Consider the following 22,032-nt stretch of genomic DNA (forward strand, 5'->3'; position numbering starts at 1 on the left):
GGACTTTGGTGATCACCTCTTGCTTGCCGTCCCACCTCTCAACCTCGGTGACTGCGGATGCTCCAACGTAGTCCCTCAGAAGGGTCACTGAGCGGTTATCGTACCACTTTACAACGTGCAAGGCGGTTTGTCCAACAACAGCAATTCTTCTGTTCAAAAGACCCACGTCCTGTTTTCTTCAGTTCAGCATTGCCCATCAAGTTGACACCGGGCAGTCTGTTGCCACGAACAGTACCAGTGCAGTGAATTCCCTGCTGAGCCAGGGACACCCGTGAACCAATTGCCGAAGAAGAGCTTGTGGTTCTGTTGTTTGGGTATAGGCTGGGCCAGGCAGAGGACAACATTGCCACTTGCTCCCACATCCGGTAGCTCAGGGGGCTGTACAACTCTCCCTGTGTAGATTTCAAAGTTGTGCGGGACACCATCAGAGCCAGCTAAGATGAGTAATTTGTAGCCCCATTTCCTTGGTTTTGCTGGCAGGTATTGCTTCAATCTATTTCTTCCCTTGAATGAGACCATCTGCTCATCTACAGCCAGCTTCTCCCCCATTGGGATCATCTTGAGCTTTCAGGTGAGATGAGTAATCAGTGGTCGGATCTTGTGGAGTGGACCAGCATTTTACTCCTGTCTGTCTTCATTGTTGTTGAAGTGCAGGGATTTTTTGATGGCCTCCCATCTATTCAGTGCCATAGTGTCAGCTACTTGGGACACTCGGCTGGCTTTGTTCCAAAACATGCAGGTGCCTGGTAATCCAAACAAGGACATGTACATGACACTACCTAGAAACTACTCCACTTCTTTAGTTTTGAGGTTAAGGGGCTTGTTTGTGTCACATTGTATAGCATATACAGGTGCATCTCAAAAAATTAGAATATGTATTATAGATGTTCCCCTATTCCACCTCTCTCTCTCTGGTACACCCCTAAGCTCAGGGTTCAGAAAACAACTGGGCATTGCCCTGAGTGGTTGTTCAGTGCAACAGGCTCACAAGGACCATATCCCTGACATCATGCCCTACATACTGTCCTCCTGCTTCTGATGTGATTAGTAAGTGATTTGGTAGTCAGTCATGAGTATAAACCAAACAACAGACTACCAAAAATGTGTAAGCAAAGACCTCCTTATATCTGCTGTACCATTGTTTTAAACCGGTCAGTTATATGTAGTAATGCATGATACCCATCTAAATCAACTATTGAGTGTTTCTAATTGAAGATATTAAATAGACTATTGTACAACAGAAAAATTCAGTAACTTCGAGTCATTATATTGTGAGGGATTGAATAACTGCATTAAGCAACTCTGAGGCTTATAATACTTATTGTCTCTTGTGTAATGATATAAAAACAAATTTTAGCACCATATCAACAGCCAGGGATGTGCTGGCTACTGGAAATATGAACATTGTTAATACTTTAGAAAAGTATGACTAGTATTCAACTTTTTTAAAGAAATACCGGAACATTGAAAGATAATAGAAAACTACTTCATCTAAGTTTGTGCTTTAATTTAAATTGTACAGTACTGCCAATCAGTACATGAACACTGCGTTTGGTGTCCATACGATCCACAATTTTATCACCAAAGAACCGCAGACTTCAATGAGCTCGGCATTTCGTGTCTGTATAATACAAAGATGTATTTTTAAAGAGATAGCCATTAGTGCTTCCGTTCCCCCCAAAATGTGTATTTCCGGAGTTCCGTCTTTCATCAACATCCTGAGTGCAACCGTTCCAGTTGATTCCACTTTGGATTGGTAGCCTACTCTCGAGACTGTGGTGAATATACTGTATACTTCTTGTTCAAAAACAGCAACACAGCAACTACTGAACTCGTGTAATTTTACTTAAAGTTAAACCACGGGTAACTGACCCAGGCTTTCTCTTGCAACACACATGAGAACTAAAAACACGAAGTTACGAAGTTGAGGAACTAATAGATGACTAAATAGCTTTGCTCCGCCCCAACACTATAACCCACATTTTATATTTTCCGTTTACAGTCCACTACGCTACTGTCTGTTGACCGCTTAGTAACAAGGAATGTTACTATAATTGGGCTTTCAGAAATAGTTTTGACCATGCAATGCTTCACCCTGCTTAGTCTGTTTGTTTTCGTAGACTTTGGCTCATCTGCAGTTCTGAGAACAGAAAGAAACGACGCGCCAGTAGTCGGTGAGTTATATAGAAATGTTAACATGCTTAGGTTAATCTTTTAGTTCGTGAGTTCGCTGAAACTTGAAAATACATGCTAGTAGGCGACAGGCGGTTTTTGAAGCTCAAAAGAATGTCGAAATGGAGTGTATTTATAGCAGACAAAAATGAAATTTACCCACTTTAGTTATAATTTAATTCTTGAAAACCTTTCGGTTTACAAAACTAGGAAAACAAATGCGAGAGTTATATTTGTTGTCCTCAACTGACCTTCATTTGGCATTCCGTCACGTGTTTTATAAGAGAAGCATAGCCTGCGTATCTCTCCTTGTCTTGTAAATTTTAGCGTCGCCTGAATACTATCTTAACGAAATGTCTATACGTCAGAGCAAATGGATGTTTACCCCAAAACTGTCATCAGCAGGTTACCCGCGAGTTCTGTTTAGCTACGTTCATGTGCGTAACGCCGTTTCCATTATTAACTAAACCACCAGAGACGATCACGACGTTCTACAGCAAAAAGACCTAGCAACAACGGACATTTTTAATTTTTTAGAGATTGTTAGTGATCGATACTGATGTTCTTATTCTCTTTTTCAAACATTTTATTCTGTCAGCTTTAACGCTTTTACTGATCTGCTGGTATGAAAACCTAAAGACAAAAACACTGAATTGGGCAAACTTACAGAAATACCAGGAACAGAGGAAGTAGGCCTGAGTTTATTTCTTAATACAAGAAAATTTCACAGACTCAAGTAGCTGTAATTACCGTGCGCACTCTGCTTAGTGAATTCCAAATCCTACCTGTAGACCTTGTTACAGTATTTCAAATGTAACAGGTAACCACTCGAAAAGCTCTGGGTTCAGATTTTGAACCATAGTGGGAATAGTTGTCCTATAGTGAAATTGGTTTAAAAAAAAGGGTTTGGTTTCAGGTACATTTACATTTATTATTTTGGTAGACGTGTTTATCCAAAGTGACTTACAAGTGAGGCAGAGTACAACACAAACGAATAGCGATATAAGGAAGTTTTTATCTTCTGGCCAGGGTGTCTGTACCACAGTGCTTTATACCTCTGTTAACGTAGGACCTTGCATTTCTGATGTGACTTTTAATCAAATATAAAATGTATCATGAATTACCTAGGTGTTTTGGCTCAAGAATTGCCGAAACCTCAGGCCTTCGCAACGTCATACATTGCGGCATCATATGTGAAGTTTTTGGAGTCAGCAGGAGCCAGAGTTGTACCTGTGAAGTAAGAATCACGGTTTTATGTCAAAACAATGTTCTTCCACTACAGCATGTACTATCTGTGATATGTTATTGTTACTGTTCATGACAGTTTGTCAGCGTTTAGCTGTTGACTTACGTTAACATATGTGGACTAAGTGCATTCTAATGCAGTTTTGAAAGGGGAATATACCCACAGCACATTGAGTACAGTGAAGTAACTTTATTTAGAGCTGTGACTGAATTGTTTTGATGATTTGGTTTATTTCCCTTAACACAGGGTTAACCAGACTCACCAAGAATATGAAAGGCTGTTTAACTCCATTAATGGGTAGGTTTGCACCATTCTCTTTGAGTTTGTGTCAGGTAGGTATATATGTAGCATAATCATCCACTATATGGACAAAAGTTTTCGGAAGCCTGACCATTACATTGTAATGACATTGTATTCGAATACATATACTTTAATATGGAGTTGGTCCCCTTTTGCAGCTATAACAGCTTCCACTCGTCTTGGAAGGCTTTCCACAAGACACAAAATGTCTTGATATGCTGAAGCATTAAGATTGCCCTTCACTGGAGATAAGGGGCCTAGCCCAAACCCTGAAAAACAGGTGTGGCCAAATACTTTTGTCCATATAGTGTATGTAAAAGCCTAAGACTACATTTATTGCAGCAAATACCTCATTTTGGCTAACTTAAATTTGCTAACATGTGTAATAAGAATGCAAGTAAATATGCAAAAGATAGATAAAAAAGACTTCTCTTGAATACAGTAACATCAATACTATATTTGTAAGTGGGATGGAAAGAATTGTTATGTTTTTGGGGGAAAAAAAAACTGTGTTTTCAATGCAATTTCTGAAAAACTGAGAACGGAAATGGGGAAACGCAATTTCCAAACAAAAATATAAGCCAAAACATCCACGTATGTATATGTGTGTGTGAATGACTGTCCAGGACACCAAACTGTGCTACTGGTAATTATGTGGATAATACGGTATTGGCCTTACCTCAGGGTCTTGCGAGAACAGTAGGGAAAAAATCAATGGTTTCTATAAGTGGTCTTATTCTGAAAGTCAAAAAGACAAAATAAATGATAATTGATTTTAGGAAGGCTAGAGGACATGCAGAACCTGTTTACATAAACACAGAACAGATGGAAACAGTGGAGGAACACTAATATTTCGGTGCTACCGCAGATTATAAACTGACATTCACACCCAGTGTCCAACAGGTACACAAGAAATGTCAACAGAGATTATATTTAACGAGAACATTCAGACAGTACAATATGGACAAAAAATCATTCAGAGTATTCTCACTTTTTTGTTTTTAAGAATGGCACAGCCAACTATCCATCAAAAACCAGAACTTACTAAACAAAACAGTAAGCATAGCAAGTAAGATTTTTGGGGAACAGTTTGGAGGTATTTGAGGATTATACATGGACAGAATCAGAAAGCTAGGGAAGAAAATCTCAAGATGGTCAGGTATTCACCTTGTAAACAGTGGATGGAAACTTCTGCCATTGGGCTACAGATGTAGAACACCAGTCTACAGTACAACCAGAACCCAGAAGTCTTTTGTAAGGACTGTGCAAACCCCCAACCCACCTTTTGCTGCTTGTCTGTATCACTGCATTTGTATGTGTTTGCTTTGTGTGTGTGTGATGCAAATCAAATTGTCCTGCATCCCACAGTGACAATAAACAATCGGTCAATCAACCAGAGAGAATGTGAAAGCTTACCAACAACAAAAATCAAAGAATACACCAGCAATCCAGTGCAAGGCAGAAGTTAATGACTCCATTTTGCAGTTGCAAGTGCTCTCCGCATTGACTGGATTCACCTAAATTAATCCGGTCTCATAGACAACTGTTGGCCCAATCTGTTACTCTAAAAGAGCTTTAAAATGTGACCAAGTCACTCCAACAAAGGAAGCTGCCTGGACTTGGTGATATCTCTCCAGAGCTACCTGATTTCAAGATCCATAAATTATTCTATGCAGACTGTTTCATTTAATACAGATCAGAAAAAAAAAAAATTCCTGTTGCTGGTGAGCAACAATGACTCCATGTTCCCACTAACTCAGCAATGTTGTTTCTGAGTTTTATAGCCACAAGAAAGATAATTTTGCAGTACAGGCTCCAGATCATGGATTAAAATTTGTCTAGTTGGTCTAGGTAACAGTTTTCAGATATCTAAGATATCTATCTATCTTACATATCTGCTATATGCATTGCTCTGTAAACAAATAGAAACTCTTGTGTTCACAAATCTTGTGAAGTGCCCTACATCTAATAAATGGCTTGTGTAAAGAAGGCCTAAGAAAGCCCAAATGACATGACACAGACTTTTATTAGAGAAACTTCCAAATTTAGTTTCGGGTTCATTGCTTGTGTTCCATTTTTACACACAAACCTTTGTTTATCAATCTTAAATTCCCTTTTCTGTAGAGTCCTGTTTCCTGGTGGAGGTGTTAACTTGACAACATCAGGGTATGCTGAAGCTGCAAGGGTGTTTTATAATCTTGCTCTTAAGGTCAGTTTTTTTTTTAAATACTCACAGTTGATAGCCCATCACTCACTGTTATGTGCCGCACAAGTAACAGGTTATTAATAATTATTTTAAATCATGTTCATGGTGTTTTTTTTGTCCTAGGCTAATTCTGAAGGTGATTACTTCCCTGTTTGGGGTACGTGTTTGGGTTTTGAGGAGTTGACATACCTGACCAGTGGAAAGTTTCTGCTGTCTCATACTAATACCACTGGCGTTGCACTTCCACTGGTTTTTACAAAAGGTGGGTTCTTGTCAAGGCAACTTGTTCAGTCTTTGGATACTTACCCTGAAAAGTATTGCATTCTGACAACTGATAATGTTTTTGCAGATTCAAGAAATAGCAGGCTCTTCAGGAACTTCCCCACAGACATCCTGGAAGCTCTGGCCTCAGAGCCCCTAACAGAAAATTCACATCAGTGGAGTCTCACTATGAAGGTATGTCAATCACTCACAGTTAAAGACCAGAGCTTTCAAATTACTTATTTATTCCCAGTACTAATGTTAATATACAGTGGATTTTACATTGATAAAATATAAAACCCAAATCAAGACTAGCAGCAATCTGCACAGTGTTAAGCAGTAACTCATGTATGAAGCTGTCTTTTATTGGAAATACAGTAATAAAAGTTCCACATTGTGGAGCTTCAAATCAAGCATACGATATACAACTGACCTTTTGAGCCAACTTGAAAAGGCCATGAAATATAATTCAAGATTACATATAAAGTTTGAAATTGTGGTGCTCTTTGAATGCATAAACAGAGATGAACTTGTGATGTGGATTTGGTATAGATCAGCAGTGTGGCACAGTGATAAGGCACAGGGCTTGTAACCAAAATGTTGCTGGTTCAGTTCCCCAATGGGGCACTGCTGTTGTACCCTTGGGCAAGGTACAAGGAACCCAAAATTGCTTCAGTAAAATCCAAATGTATAAATGGGTACAGCTGTAACCTATGTAAGTCACTCTGGATAAGAGCATTTGCTACGTGATAATAATGTAATGTAAGATTCTTTTAAAAATGGAAATCCACTTTTTTTGAGATGGAGACAGGGGGATTGTATTGAGTCTATAGGAAGTCAGTAATAGTACTGTAAAATAGGTCACTGTACTACAGCCAAATGCAGCACACAAGTACTTTTTTGTTGTTTAGAGACAGAACAAAGGGAAAAATGACAGCTGTGCCATAGTTGCTGTTTCTCAACTTTTTTAGCAGTTGTGTTGAGGGGGTGTGACAGGAGTGTGGCCATTAGTTTTGGTATGCAGAAATTGGCAGAAATGCTCTATGCATTAATATTTAAATGAACCTAAAATATCTCTTCTCAAAGACTGTCTTAACACAGAGATAGAACACAACAGTGCACCAGTTGGTAATACCAAAACAACTGGCAGGGGGTGATCATGAGAAAAATAAAGCTTTATTGAATGGATAGGAGAGGCTTCTACACAGTGACAATATCATATACATGAATCCATTGTATTGTTATAACTTATTTTGTTTATTTTCATTTATTTGACTCCTTTGTTTTGAGTCAATTTTCATTTATGCATAAAAGTTTTGTTGGTACACATATGTTAACTTCCATAGATACACTTCTGTTCTTTTGTGCTGGAAGTCACTCTGAAATGAATGTAATGTAATGTAAACATTTGATTTATGTTTATTGATTATGGACAAGTGTAGTTTATTGATTCTGGACAAGTGGAGTCCTTTTGATTTTCCCCAGTTTTGGTAAAATCAAAATATGGTGTAGTATAAATTGGGAATCAAGTATCAAGTTGAGTTTCCATCTAGGTACATATCAGATGTTGCTACAATCAGTATTTCAGATGAAGCAAATTACAAACATTACACAAAACGCTATTATAGAGGCAAAAATTATATGAAAATTCAGAACACTTAATTTTGCTTGGTATTTACATGAAACAGCCATGTGTCTCCACAGCATTGTCTTCCTTTTGCTGTAAAACACTGGCAAATTAGATTCAACTTGCTTCCTTTCTGTCCCTCTGACAGTTATTTGGTCATGTGTAATGTTTAGTTTGTGAAGCCCACAGTATTTCACACACTGAAATAGTGTTATGCATCTTTATTTTAGTAATCATTTTCTGAGCTAAACTGTTCATTGTTCAGTTGTCATGCATTTCTGCATACAGGCCTAGAGAGGAAGAAGTGTACTGAATCATTCACATAGGACACAAAGGATCTCTGATAACACTGGTTAAGTAAACATAGAATCAAACACTTTCCATAGTAAATAAGGCTAGTGTATTGGTCATATTTGAATTATAATCAAAGTTTAAGAGTCTGCACATTGCATACGGTTAGATTATTCTTTGGTCTTTAATTTGTTCCAGAGTTACAATAAAAGCGAGGAACTACGAATGTTCTACAAAGTCTTGACCACCAATTTTGATGGTAAAGTGGAATTTGTTTCAACCATGGAAGGTGAGCTCTTCCCAGTAACTTACCTATTATACATAATTAGGCCTTGATCACTGATGAAAGATAAAATGTCTTTTTTTTTTTTTTTTTTTACATCTCTTTAATGTGAACTCCTAACCAAAGATGGTGAAACTTCCAGAACATGGAATGGAATACAGGCAAAGAAGTTGTTATATGAAAATGGACATTGAGCACTATGATATTACATGTAATTTACTTAAGTACAAAAATGCAGACAAATTCTTAAATAATTCTTAATTTTTTAATAATTCTTAAAAAATGTAAAATAATTACATTTATGCATCCACTTACACAGACTGGTTATGTATTGTCAAATCAGCCTAAGGTGGGTTGTGTTTTGTAATGCGTTTTGTGTCGTAGGTGGGTGATAATCACAAATATGCTATTTATAAATGCACACAAATTCAGAACAATTTCCTTGTGAAAATATTAGCACTAAGCTGAAGGTTAATCATAGTTTCCGTAATAAAGCATACTTTCTGATACATGTTGTTGACCATATTTTTAATTTTGCATACGATATTTCCCTGGTGTGCATGATATTGAATGTTCTTCCTTAACTGCTAAACTGCTAACTGCTAGGGTATTTTGCTTCACTCATTCCTGCAGTGATGTGTTTTATGCGCTCTACAGCATACGAGTTTCCTTTTTACGGGACTCAGTGGCACCCTGAAAAGAATCCCTTTGAGTGGACAAGGCCCTACATTCCACACTCACCCAATGCTGTGAAAGCTACTTTTTTCATGGCTGACTTCTTCGTCAATGAAGGTAACATAATGTCAAACTTTTTATGTCCATCCAGAAAAGTCATGGAAAAGGCAACCGTGTTTTCAGGTTGTTCCTCTGTGTATCTGGTCTTTGGGTCAGCTGTTGGTACATGGATTTTGATGAAACCCAACAGAAATCCACCATTCCAATGCTAGCTAACAAAGATAGTTTTTCATTTCTTGGACATTTGTACAATATATTGAAAGCATTATAGTCTTAATTCCTGTTTTGTACTTCTCAGAGTTGGATATCAGCCCACTTACTTAGGATTTCCTCATACTGAATATTTTAAGACTTGTTGGGCATTGAGATTCACATTGATTATTTATTTAATGAGGTATGTTTTGATTGAAAATATTCTGTTATTTGCTTTACAGTTTGATAATATTGTGTTACTTTGCAAGCTGACACTTTTGCATGATACAATCTTGATTTTTTAACAGCAAGAAAAAGCTCTCACCGATTTCCAAGTAAAGAGGAAGAGTCTGAAGCTCTGATCTACCAGTACAGTGCAACTTACACTGGGAAAAAATCTGCATTTGAGCAGATATATCTGTTTTAATGGAAATGTGGAAGAAAAAATCCTTGTAGCAAGAGTTCAAATGAAGGAGGTGAACAATTAGACTGTGTAGTTCAGGGTGGATGCAGACACACACATACACACATCACACATCAGATGCAAGTAAACTACATATAAACACATAATAGGGCAACTATTCATAATATGATTGTCACCCCCTCACTCCTCAACAGTACACCAGAGTAGGTGGCAAACTGACTGGTATACTTCTCTGATTGGGAGAAAAAGTAAATAGCTTTCCACCAGCTAGCATATCTAGCAACTACACAAGAAGTAACTGAAGTGCTTTAAAATTAAGGGGGAACATTAACTCCACAACAGCCTGCCCCATGTGTCAAGCCACTTGTATCTTGAAAAACCCATGCTGGCATATTTAGAGCACTTTAATTCTATGCACTGTGTCTTATTTGTTGTCTTCTCAGCCACTGGACAAGGGTGATTTTTCACACTGTCTAATTGCACTGGTAACAGTGGAAGACGGGTATTAAACAGTGGTTTTAGCTGCTGAATTTAATGGGTAGGCAATGTGTTTACATGATGTGAAACATCCAAGAGAAAATGATTTACCAAATATTAATTTTTTATAGTATTTTGTCCTGCTATACTGCCAACTGCTTTGTTGGCTGACAGGCTATCAAGCTAGCTAGCTACTGTAGCCTAGAATTATGGTTTGTTTGTTGTGATGTATTGCAGTTACATTTTTGTTAATGTCACATTAAAAGTTGTCTGCGTTACTTACTAAGTTGAGTGACAAGGTAAACTAGCTAGCTAGTTTAATATCTATAGTACCAGTCAAAGGATAATGGGAAACATGCATTCAAAGACAACTTGATGTAAAGACTTATGCTTCAATGCTTGAAATTTGTTTCTAAGACAAATATAAATAGTGAAGTTGATGCCTATTCATGAATTTCCTTCAAAAAATGTCTAATTTTAAAAATGTTTTTTGGGTAGCTTTAAGAATCTTATCTTTTTTATTTCTTTATAACTGTTTCCTTCACTGCATAACTCCATTTGTGTTCTTTCATAGTTTCGATGTCTTTACTATTATTCTAAAATGTGGAAAAAAAAAACAAACAAAAAAAAGTGTGTCCAAACGTTTGGCTGGTACAGTTTCTTGCTTTGTGCATTAATGATTGGATGGCATATTCAAAGCACACCCATATTCCTTGCAGTAAATACACACCTAGCTAGCACGCCAAATTATCAGAGTTGTTGTGCAGGTCTGGAAAGCATGGAAAAAAAATCAATTTACAGATCGGGAAATTTTTACCGAGAGATTCCATTAGCTGAATTGCCAATTGTCAAATTTGACACTTTTACCTTAGATGTATTAAGTTCCTCAATGTAGGTAAGTAGCTAGGTTACTAGTTATGCATTGTAGCTGTCAGGAAGAGCATGCTGTAACAACTATACATTTTCATTATTAATTTTAATCATACACATTTGTGTAATACATAATGATGCTAACAGTAGTCTAAGCACATTGCACTGCATTAGCACTGCCACTTTCATTCGTATTTATTGAGGAAGGACATGACTATTGCAAACATTGTTGTAATATAAGAAGCTCTCTGCAGTAGGCATCACCATAAACTACTATATGATAGACCATAGATCATAGGACATTTTTCTGCTGCAGTTGTGCACCAAAATAACAACAGTAACATCGCTTAGTTTTTTGATAATTTACAAGTTTATTCATCAAGTGATAATGATTTTTTACAATGTGCGATCATTCAGCACCTCCACAATATCTGATTACACCCACATATTCCCTGCTGCCCTAAAAACATGCCCTGAGGATCAGAGCAAAAACTTCCTCATAGATGTCTAGAACCCAGTGCCTGGAAAAGCAAGGAATTTTGAAATGAGAAAGGTTGTGGAGCCCTATGATCTGCGTGCAATCTAAAGATTATTCCCATTGTGCTGTACTTCTTCATTTTGTTTCAAAAAGCAATAATAAAGACATCTGAAGTAACTTTTTGTCTTTGTGTGACTTCCTTGTCTGGGTAGGAGCTTTCAGCAGATCTTGTCCCGTAAGGTATGTCATTTAAACAACAACCTGTTTTGTTTTTGTTTTTTTTATTTTATAAATATGTTTGTCTTTATGTTGCGTTTTACCTGTTTAAATGGGGCACATTCTTGGTCTGTAGGGGTTGATTCCTGAAATTATTTTTCATATGAAACATGAAATTGAATGCTTTTTATATTTACAAGAGGAAGGCTAGCTTGCCTTGATTTAATTCCATGTATTACATAGCCAGCTTTCTAGCTTGATAAAAACAAAGCTGACACAGCAGATACTTTAGCAGGCGCTATGGTCAGCAGTAGTTGTAGGCAGTAGTTAGCTGGCAACTCTGCTAATAGTACTAACATAGCCACGTTGCTCAGTATCACATAAATAGATTGAAATGAATAAATAGAAAAATTCTGGCAAGATTCATATTTATTTTTATTTTCCCTTGCACCTAAGATGTATGTGGGGATAGACCAGTGTCAGAAAGCTGTTGAGACAGCATTCAGTAAATCAAAGCTGCTATCAGTCTTGTTTTAAATGTGTGATGATTTCATAGTGAATAAGGTACATTTTGCATTTGCACGTTTTACTTTTAAAATTCTGTCTATATTGCAGTCAAAAGCTTATACATTCTACTAAAGCTGTATTTTACAGCTACAGCAAGTAGATGCTATCTTTCTTGTGTATTAACAAAGTAAGTGAAAAATTCGGGTGTTAACCCATAGAAACTGGTTTGTCAGATGATGATGCATGGTGATGTAGTTCACATTCTATACATTTTATACATGTGACATTTCACTGCTTTGCCCAAGTAAACCATTTTGGCAATACAGCAGTCAGACCATGGATGTGTGACCATGGTCATCAAGGTGTACTTAAGTGGTGAGATCATCGATAGTACAGTCATACGTTGCCTCTTGATTCCTGAACTTATGTGTGTTGCCTTGTTTGACTGACAGAAGGATTTTGCCTGTGTTTCACAGTCATATGGCCATATTTCAGTATTTCATTGATCCATCGGCCGTGTAGGAGGTTAAATAAGTGAGTTTTTGCACTTATCAGCAGACCAGTCTTTCTGGGAATGTTATTTTATACTCTTTGGATGGAGGCCACTGCTAAATAATTTGTCTTGGCCCACCAGCAGAGAAAGTCTAGATGTCATGTAATTCCGTGCTAATTATGAGGACATCACTTAGCAAGAGGACAGGTTTAATTTCATCCAATACTGAAACTTAAAGAAAGAAGACCATGTGTATTTAATCTGTATGAGGAATACAGATTATAGCTTGTTGTGTGACAGCTAGGGAGGGCTTTATTCTTTGACACTTTGCATGAATGTGTCCCAGCATCGTTCTTCTGGCTTTGAGTGCTCCTTGCAATTCTGACATGTGAACTGATCTTCCACTTGCAGAGAATGTCACCTTGGAAATGGCTGTCCTCTGAGCCTGATCCAACTGAAGCTTTGTTGCTATAGAGTGTTGTGCATGGTTACAAGGGTGCATTCTCTTATGTGGATTGTCACCAAAGGGCTGCTCTTTCCCTCCTCGATATGTCAAGCTAGAGGCTAAAAATAGATGATGTACAATTCCTATGAAATGAGTAAATATAAGGGCAAGACAGAAAAATGAATGTGCAGGAAAAAGAAATTTAATTTGCCTGACAGTACCTATATTATTAAGAATGGCCATAACCTCTCTATGATATAATTTAATTTACAATTTTTCACAAGCAAAAATAAAACCAGGAATATATGTAGCTGAACAAAGCTTAAAACTAAAATAATTTATTTCCTAATTTCTAGCAAAAAACTGGTATTTGAATGGTTTAAAATGGCAAGTACAATACAACACCAAACAATTGTGTAGTGCATTCATTGTCTTCCATTACTAGTTTCTGGTGAATGATATTAGGGTATTTTATTTTTTATGAAAATTTTGGTAAACAATATTGAATAACTGAGAAAAAAGACCCTCATACTTAACAAAGTATGGTAGCCCCATTTTATACTATTGGGCAGTACTACCTTCTCATCAGTTCTCCATCAGTTTGCATCTCCTACTATAGTGTACAATCTTAGTTACTGGAGTTTAAAAGCAACCACACACTTCAATGGTATAGCAGGGTGCGAAGATTTACCTATGTATAGTAACAGGGAAAAGACAAATTGGATCTTGTTGTGGTACAATATAATTGTGTGTCCATAAATGAACAATGCCAAAAAGGAATATCCCTTTGGTATGGAGTAGACTTCTGCATGTGCGATTGGCCAATGGAGGTGCCACAGTTCTGTTTTACAGTAAAGAGGTAAAAAAGGCAGACTCCAACGAAACAAAGAATTTTGTTACTCCAATGTACAGTTTATTAATAACTGACAAGATATTTCCTTTTATTAACACTAATTTTACACAGTACCAAGACAAGGTTCTGCCTTGCTGAGGTTTTTTTTTTACATTGCGTTCCTATCAATAATACTTGTCAGATCACGTAAGAATGTGTAGATTTTACACAAGATAAAAATTAAATGTGCAAAAAGTTCTACTTTTCTACACATACATACACACAAAAAACATCCACAGACTAAAACCTTCACACATACAATGCCTGAATTAGTATCGGTGTGTACTTTCCAAAAGAAGAAAAAAATGACTTTATTGCAAGTTTTAATAACCTGGCAGTTGCTGTAGCATGGAAAATAACATAGGAGAGGGGTTGTACTTGTTTCAAGAACAATTAGGGGACAGTGCCAATAACCTAAAATGTCAGCTGGCCTTTCATCAGATATATTCTAAAGAATTCAAAATGGTACCGGGGGCTGTTATGCAAAGATAGATCACGCATAAAACATGTCATGGTTTGGGCTTTGTGTTGTAGATGGCACAAGAAACGTAGATTAGTATATACAAACTTCATGTCTTACCTAGCTACCCGAAGGATGGGCTTTAAAAAAATACACACAGCAATCACAAAAAACAGTCCATGCATGCATCTGATATTAATTTACATCAAAAAACATTTTGTACAAAGTCATCTAAATGAATGTATTCTTTCTGTAATGAAAAATGTTTACGTTAGAAACATTTTGTATGAAGTTTATACCTAAAGGAAGCAGTTGTTCTGTGACAAAGCCCATTCATGATCTAAGTTACTTCAAGAGTAAAAATAATAGCTAATTTACCTCTCTCAAATTACACACCTGCCCTGTGTTTCTTTCTCTCCATCTCAGGGGACTTATTCTTTATTTTGTTTGAACTGCAAGCAAGGGCGTAGTTTTGGTCTCAACATTGGTAGGGACACAACAACCGAGGGACATTGGAATTATGTAATATGACTTCACTCCAAAGGTAATGCGAACGAGTTCGCTCACATATTGGTAGGGACATGTCCCTACCGTCCATATGCAAAATTACGCCCGTGACTGCAAGTCACAGGTCTAATGCTGTGGTTTTTCCACACTTTGTGTATGATTTCTGGTTCAAATAAAGCGTCACTGTTAATTTCTGCAAATGCCCAGCAGGTGGCAATACAATCCTTGTGGTTCACTTTGTGAAAGCTTGCTGCAAGAGAAGTTAACAAATCCTATGCTTTGTCCCATTTGATCATTTTATTCTCCATGCCATGTAATTGTTAATGCTCTTGGAACCAGTCTATTCCATTGCTATGGACAGTGCAAAACGGCTTCTGTTTCCATGGTCTGTTGCTGTAGACAACAGACACATTTGTACACATTACATGTTCGTACAGACATCTCACCTCTATTTGGTTCCAAATGTACCCCATCAAGTCGCTGGAAAAGGTAACGATATGCTACCTTGTGATGTTCAATATTTCCATCACAAGCTTACATGATTTCATTAATTCTCTCTCAATAGGGAAGTATAATGTAAAATCATATATAAAAGGCACTATTTCAAATGTCACAGAACATGTGCTTTTCTCACTATCCTGTATCAAAAGAGTATTTGAAACCAATACATCACAAATGTGTCACATATACCACACATATATATGTGGAAAGGCTGCTTAACATGAATTCACTCCACAAAAATTGGTCTTGATGTGTCAAAGTCCATTTCATATTTCAGCCCTAAAAGCTTTTCATTGCATGTGTTGCTAAGGACCTGAAGCTGAAATGAGACTGACTTTCACAGTATGGAACATGTTTAAAGTAGAGATAGAGACAGCCAGCATATTTGGAGTTTACCTTTCTGTAAATGCATGAAATTTAACACATAACAGAAAATGTATAACAAAGATTAGATTTGTCCATATATGTGCTGTATAATATTCCTATATACACATGTATACAAACAGTCACTTACTGTTGGGGATTTGGATCTGTTGACAACTGAGGCAATCGCCGAAGCCACTATTTGCCATAGAATTTGTCTTGTTTCAAGTTTTAGGGAGTAATTTGAAAATGGCAAATTGTATGGTTCAATGAACGAAGTATATCAAAAGCATTGTTACTGTCCTTCAAAATAAACAATGTCCGCAATGGTCATTCTTTGCATTCAAAGCACAGCATACGGAGAGTGTTACAAATTATAAGACTAAAAAGTAACATGTAAGTACATTACAAAAATGATCATATTAAACCTTTTTTACAGGAGCTCTTATCTTACACAATAATGACATACCAGTTTAAGACTTGATAAAACGTGATGACATACATTCCGTTGACACCAAAGATTGTAAATGGCGACTTGGTTGTAATGAATCATATCATTGAAAATGCATGGGTATCACAAGTTCCTCATCTGCTTTTGGGAAAAATACATCATAAGACATAAAGAGGATGGAAACAAAAATCTGTTCTGCATCTTGCATTGCCGTTACGACCCGCACTCCTTAGGCTATGGTTTTCATTCTCTGAAATATGTCTGCTTGATTGAAACTGAATTGTTTGCAGTGTTTTTTTGTTAACAGAGGGATGCTCAGTGATTGATTTGGTCAAAGGTCATGGTGCGTGGGCACCTCCCCACGAGCACACTCATTTCTCACTCATCACACACCTCACACACTCGCAGGTGCACGTGTCCACCTGCTCCACGCGCACTGTGCTGTGTGGTACACAGCAGATCTTTTCCTAGTTTTGGCGTCTCCAGCTCACCAGGCACTGCTCCTCATTTACTTCGATCTGCAAGAGGTGGAGAAAATTTCAGCATTAACAATAAAATCTACCTCACTGTCTTTCCGTTGTCACGCTGTATGAAAAGCCATCTTTATCGCACAGCGTGTGTACTGTACTGCAATTCATGTCAGCAGTGGGGTAATCCAGTGGCTGGCTTTTGTTTACAAATAGCTGTGGCTCAAAACTAACACATACTGATATGAATAGCCCAGATCCCCGCAAACATATTTCACCCTGTGTGGTAGAAGCCTTTTTAGCTACAAACAACCATTTGAAAGAAGGAGAAAATGTCACTGCAGTCACTGTGACCCCACTCTTCCCTGCCATGCAGCATGAATAAATCAATCAGCTATGAGCTTTTTATTTTGGAACATGAGAGGTGAAAGAAATGTGACGTGTGACAGAACTCTAGATTTACTGTTTCACTTGCATGAGAAACATGGTGGGGACTCAGAATAAGGTTCGCACTTAAACACTGTCAGCAGGGTCTGCCAAACACCAGACATCAGAGTGTTTTCATCAAGCTCGCTCTTTGTGACCGAAAATGTCTGCTGATCTGAAAAGCCAACCTGGATTATGATAGACACATCAGCCTTCACTGTTTTTTCCTGGCTGAATTGAGGCAGCTCATATCCCTCAAAATGTCACAGGTGTCAATCAAAAACCCAGCTGATCCGATCGGTTTTGAGGGCAGTTCTTTGAGGGCAAGAGAAAGTGAAAGATGTGTTTTTATAATGAATATGATCCATTTCAGAGAACTATTTAAATAGGTGCTCTTAGAGAGAGATGTGCGATACCTCAACAGTTTGCTTACTGTACTACATCCATATATGTAACCCTTACTGTGAAAATGGCTTGAAAGCAGCAGACTGCAGGATGCTAGATATATTTCACAGAACAAAAGAGAATCCAAATAATTTTTAGAGATTTACAAATGAGAGTTGCATTGTTTGTATACCACCTTAACTTCATGTCATGATGAACACTGACCAAAGGGACTTGTAAATGTCCATGTACACTTGTACCATGTATACTGCTATTGCTATACAAAATGCTATTGACAATTTAATGGCATAAATTGTGCAATATGAAGTCTGACACACCAGTTCTTTTGCACGTGAGAGATGAGATTATCAATTCCTTTTTTCAACAAGCAAGCATCGTTGATCATTTTTGACACTTTAAAAAGAAAAGCAGATTGTTAGATGGAAATAATGAGGAATCAACTTCCAGCACTGGGAGAAAAGAGACAGCATTACATGCTAAGGAAATGAAGGCAGTGATAAGGAAATCAAATTACAGACTTCCTCTTCAGTTGGGCCTTTAGGAAAAGCATTTGATATTTAAAATTAGTGAAATGAGCAGACATAAAATAATGCATTTTTAAAAAACAGCAGTAGCTAATGCATTTATTAATGTTTGTGTAGAGGATACAGCAGCCTGTGTGTATGTGTGTGTAACACACACAGAGAGAGAGAGAGAGAGAGAGAGAGAGGTGGAACTCCCTGTCTGAGGTCTGTATCACCCTCACACTTGAATGCACTGGCAATTTTAAATCTCCACTGGAATTAAAGGCAAGGGCCCGAGCAGCTCTTTGTGTGTGCAACCACTAGACGAGAAGCTTGTCTTTGTATGACTTGCATCTGGTACTGTTCACTCAGTGGAAATTGTGTAATGTATTGGAACATGAGCATAAGACCCTGGGATGATGCATTCTTTCAGTACAAAAAGGCCTCCTTGCTTACACTGAGTAGCCATGACTGCAAGGCTTACAGTACTATACCTCTGAACTGCATTTATACCACCTATAAAACAACCCAAGGAAACACCCCACATTTAGTAATCACAGAAGCTAGAATTACAGAACCATGTTTAAGCATATCATGTGTCTCCCTCCAAAAACACTATAGAAACAATAAATAAAAAATTGGCCTTGTCACATTAGCTCACAGAAATCCCACAGAACCAGCATTAGAAGCTCTCGGTTAGTAGGTAGTTAAGCAACTGTTAGTTGTGGTTTCCATGGTCACCACCCCAATAAGATGTTAGTCCTTGAGTCCTGTTAGAAAGGAGACAGCTGGTAGGAAATACCATTCCCTTTACTTACAGGTAAACCGGCTTTAATTGGACATGGGAAGTTTTCTGGGGTGAATGGTGGTAGGTGTATGAATCAAGTCCACCTATAAAATCAACTGAAATCACAACACAACCAAAAACAATGAGAACTAATAACTGACAATAAAACACTGACAGATTATTTGGAGACTGGGAAAATAAAGTAATGCACAGCATGCAAAAAATCGAAATGAATATTGTCTGCATTTCTATAAAACTTTACATAAGAGAAAATGTTGTGTATTTTATGAATAGATTAGTTATGTCTGGTATTGTGGGCCATCTAAAAAGCCTAATTAAATATGAAAGTATGCTCTTTATACTTCATTTGCATAACATATCAAGCTTCCAAAGCCAGCCTTACATTAGGGGCTGGCAGTAACCAATGGAATGACAACATTTGCACTAATGACCTTTAAATAAAAGAATGAATTAAATTAAATAACGTAATCATTGCATTTCCAGCTGTTTCCAATCAGCTGTTTCCTATATCTTATTTTCAGTAAACCATATGACTACTTCCAGTCTCACTGTAGAGTGGCCATGCTTTTACTTCCATGAATTGAAATCCACTTCACCATTCAGGATGTCTTTGTTCCTTTCCTTGTTTTTTTTTTTTTTTTACAGACAATGCTATTAGTCTTTTTCCCTTGATGTTAATCTGAAACTGTGTAAGCACTTTTATGCATGTGGAGGATGGTGGTCTATATGGGCCTCTGTACTGAAAAAGTCACACTTGGGAAGACACTGTACTGGCATGAAAGATGAGAAGTTAATAACTCTAATCCTCTGATTTAAAACTTAGCTGTATATCGGTCTGGACTCCTATGATTTTTCAGAAAAAAAAAATGTGGCCAGGTCATCTTTCACAAAATTGTACAACATATTAAGATGCAGGATCCTTTCTGGTCTGTGGTTTCTTGTCTTAATCACAGATGCGTATGATCAGGATGTGGGCAAGGCATGTTTTATTACCTACACAACCTCAACAGATGGCTTTTAAGTTTCTGTGTTTGACCCACAATGCACCTAAGCCTAAGTGCAGAATCCTTCAACAACAAGGGTATTAATAAAGATATTCCTCAAGGTTCAAGTTTACTTCTCACATCAGCAAGGCTGTCTTGTGAAATCAGAAATAGCACTCTTAGAGACTTGGGATGATGTCCTCTGGTGCAAGTCCCACAGACCCTTGAATGGGTCTGTGCTGCCAAAACCAGTGACCGTCTGTACTCCTCAATGGACTGAAAATTATTACAAATGTCAGTCAGGAACATGCCAGGACTTCTAGTGTTCCTAATGGAAATATGTAGAGGGAAGGAAGACTCCATTAGCAACTATCCAATTACAGCTTCCTGGAGAAAAACTGCATGAGACAATTGTCTTTGCAAGAATCCCTCTACTTAGTTTGGGTCCTGCTGATCAGTGATGACAACAGCATTTCTGGGGCTTTGTGAGTCAGACATACAGCCAGGAACATAACAGTTATGATTCATATATTTCAGTATCAAAGACACATAAAATTTTGACAGGAATGGGTGATTAATTATGATCACAATCATATCAACTGCAGACGGGTGTTGGACTGTGAGCAAGGTGCAGGAAGTGTGTTGTGGGTTTACCCTTAGATATCAAACACTTCTAGTATCCTCCATGAAATCTCTACAGCTCAATGTTTAAACAACATATTGCTGTATGCTCAACTTTATATGGCCCTCTGAATTGGCTCTTACTCTACAAACGCACTCTTGTGTGTGTGTATGTGTTTGTGTGTGTGTGCGTGTGTGTGGGGCGGCAGTATAGCAGGTTAAGGAGAACTTGACTTGTGAGAACAGAACTTGTGACCGAAAGGTTGCCAGTTTGATTCCCCATGGGGGCACTTGGGCAAGGTACTTAACCCACAACTACCTCAGTAAATATCCAGCTGTATAAATGGATAACATTGTAAAAACCTGTATTTGATGTAAGTTGCTCTGGATAAGCATGTCTAGTTTATGCCATGTAATGTGTATACAGGGAACATAAACACATTACATTGAAAAACCCTTTAATACTTTTTAATTTTAGTTGCCATTACTTTAGCAACTCTTTTCAACTTACAGCATCCTAATACTGGAAGGAAGAACTTCCTCTTCTGTTTTTTCATGACTATCTGGTATAAGTTAAAACAGTCTGCAAATTCAGAAATGTGAAGCAGACTATCACTGCTGTATATCCCTGATGGTTGAGATGAAGATCTTATCCTTAATTAAAGGGCATTGAAAGAGTTCCACTTTCATCAGTATTGCTGTTTCATTTGGCAAGGTTACTTGTCTTCCCTGAGATAGATTCTAGCTATTTTTACTTGTCTCTGTGGACATGCAGCCCATAGACTTGAGCAATGCTGATGGCTTCACAGAGAGTATTTTTAACACCGAATGACAGAACATCGTCTGTACACTTACACAAAGTGGAATGGGCTCAGTCTGAAGAAGACTGTCTGATGTGGATATGGCAGCTAGTGCACCAGGGGAGCACATGACGACAGGACAGGAGGTAAATGAGATCTCATTCTTGGGGAATGCTGCACTGAAAATGTTGCATAAATACTTACGCAGACAAGTAATTTACAGAAATGAATGAATACATACATATTTCATACAAATGATCCCAGCTTCAGAACATTTCAAGAAGAAATACTTTTATAAAGCATCAGATCTCTCCCCAAATAAAACAGAATTGTCTTAAATAATTATATTAGTATTAAAATATTAACATTGCAAATAAATGTTTCTGATCCTGTTCAGTTATTGCAGCAATCCAAATAAATAGCATTTCTCTCATTATACTGTCCCTTTGTAGTAAAGCTTTAAAGTCAATCTTAAATATCCAAACATGCAAGTAACAAATGGATAAAACCCATAACTCAATGAGTTTGCTTGTTTGAGGCTGACTGAACATACAGTAAAGTGTAAGCTCTGGATAAACCTGTAGGTGTGTAAGTTTGTTGCCTGTCCCTAACACTCACAGTA

The 22,032-nt window shown here is 37.5% G+C and overlaps 2 protein-coding genes across 5 annotated transcripts in view; one reads left to right on the plus strand and one right to left on the minus strand.

The window, feature by feature from the left end:
• The first annotated feature begins 1,751 nt into the window (after nt 1-1,751).
• Nucleotides 1,752-10,556, plus strand: ggh (gamma-glutamyl hydrolase (conjugase, folylpolygammaglutamyl hydrolase)). The gene is made up of 9 exons (XM_036521109.1): nt 1,752-2,174; nt 3,301-3,409; nt 3,665-3,715; nt 5,843-5,927; nt 6,048-6,186; nt 6,274-6,380; nt 8,302-8,392; nt 9,044-9,178; nt 9,622-10,556. The coding sequence occupies exons 1-9, from the start codon at nt 2,081-2,083 to the stop codon at nt 9,738-9,740; spliced, it is 930 nt and encodes a 309-aa protein (XP_036377002.1). The 5' UTR covers nt 1,752-2,080; the 3' UTR covers nt 9,741-10,556.
• Nucleotides 10,557-16,472: 5,916 nt separating this feature from the next.
• The window catches only part of LOC118772971 (sodium/potassium-transporting ATPase subunit beta-1-interacting protein 3), an 82,266-nt gene continuing 76,706 nt past the window's right edge, over nt 16,473-22,032 (minus strand). For 2 of the 4 annotated variants that reach the window (XM_036521679.1, XM_036521680.1), the window contains exon 6: nt 16,473-16,915. In XM_036521679.1, the coding sequence (XP_036377572.1) occupies nt 16,902-16,915 (14 nt within the window). In that variant the 3' untranslated portion in view covers nt 16,473-16,901. Of the gene's footprint in view, nt 16,916-19,016; nt 19,102-22,032 lie in introns of all 4 variants that reach the window. The other 2 variants (XM_036521678.1, XM_036521677.1) reach the window with 2 other exon arrangements.

The sequence above is a fragment of the Megalops cyprinoides genome, chromosome 2 (genome assembly GCF_013368585.1).
Source record: "Megalops cyprinoides isolate fMegCyp1 chromosome 2, fMegCyp1.pri, whole genome shotgun sequence".
In the NCBI taxonomy this organism is placed as follows: domain Eukaryota; kingdom Metazoa; phylum Chordata; class Actinopteri; order Elopiformes; family Megalopidae; genus Megalops; species Megalops cyprinoides.

What these genes read in the sequence shown, in the direction of transcription:
- ggh (XM_036521109.1), top strand. Translation starts at nt 2,081, where the DNA reads ATGCAATGCTTCACCCTGCTTAGTCTGTTTGTTTTCGTAGACTTTGGC. An exon ending in AAACGACGCGCCAGTAGTCG is followed by an intron (nt 2,175 to 3,300) that starts GTGAGTTATATA and finishes TGAATTACCTAG; the next exon opens with GTGTTTTGGCTCAAGAATTG. An exon ending in TCCACTGGTTTTTACAAAAG is followed by an intron (nt 6,187 to 6,273) that starts GTGGGTTCTTGT and finishes ATGTTTTTGCAG; the next exon opens with ATTCAAGAAATAGCAGGCTC.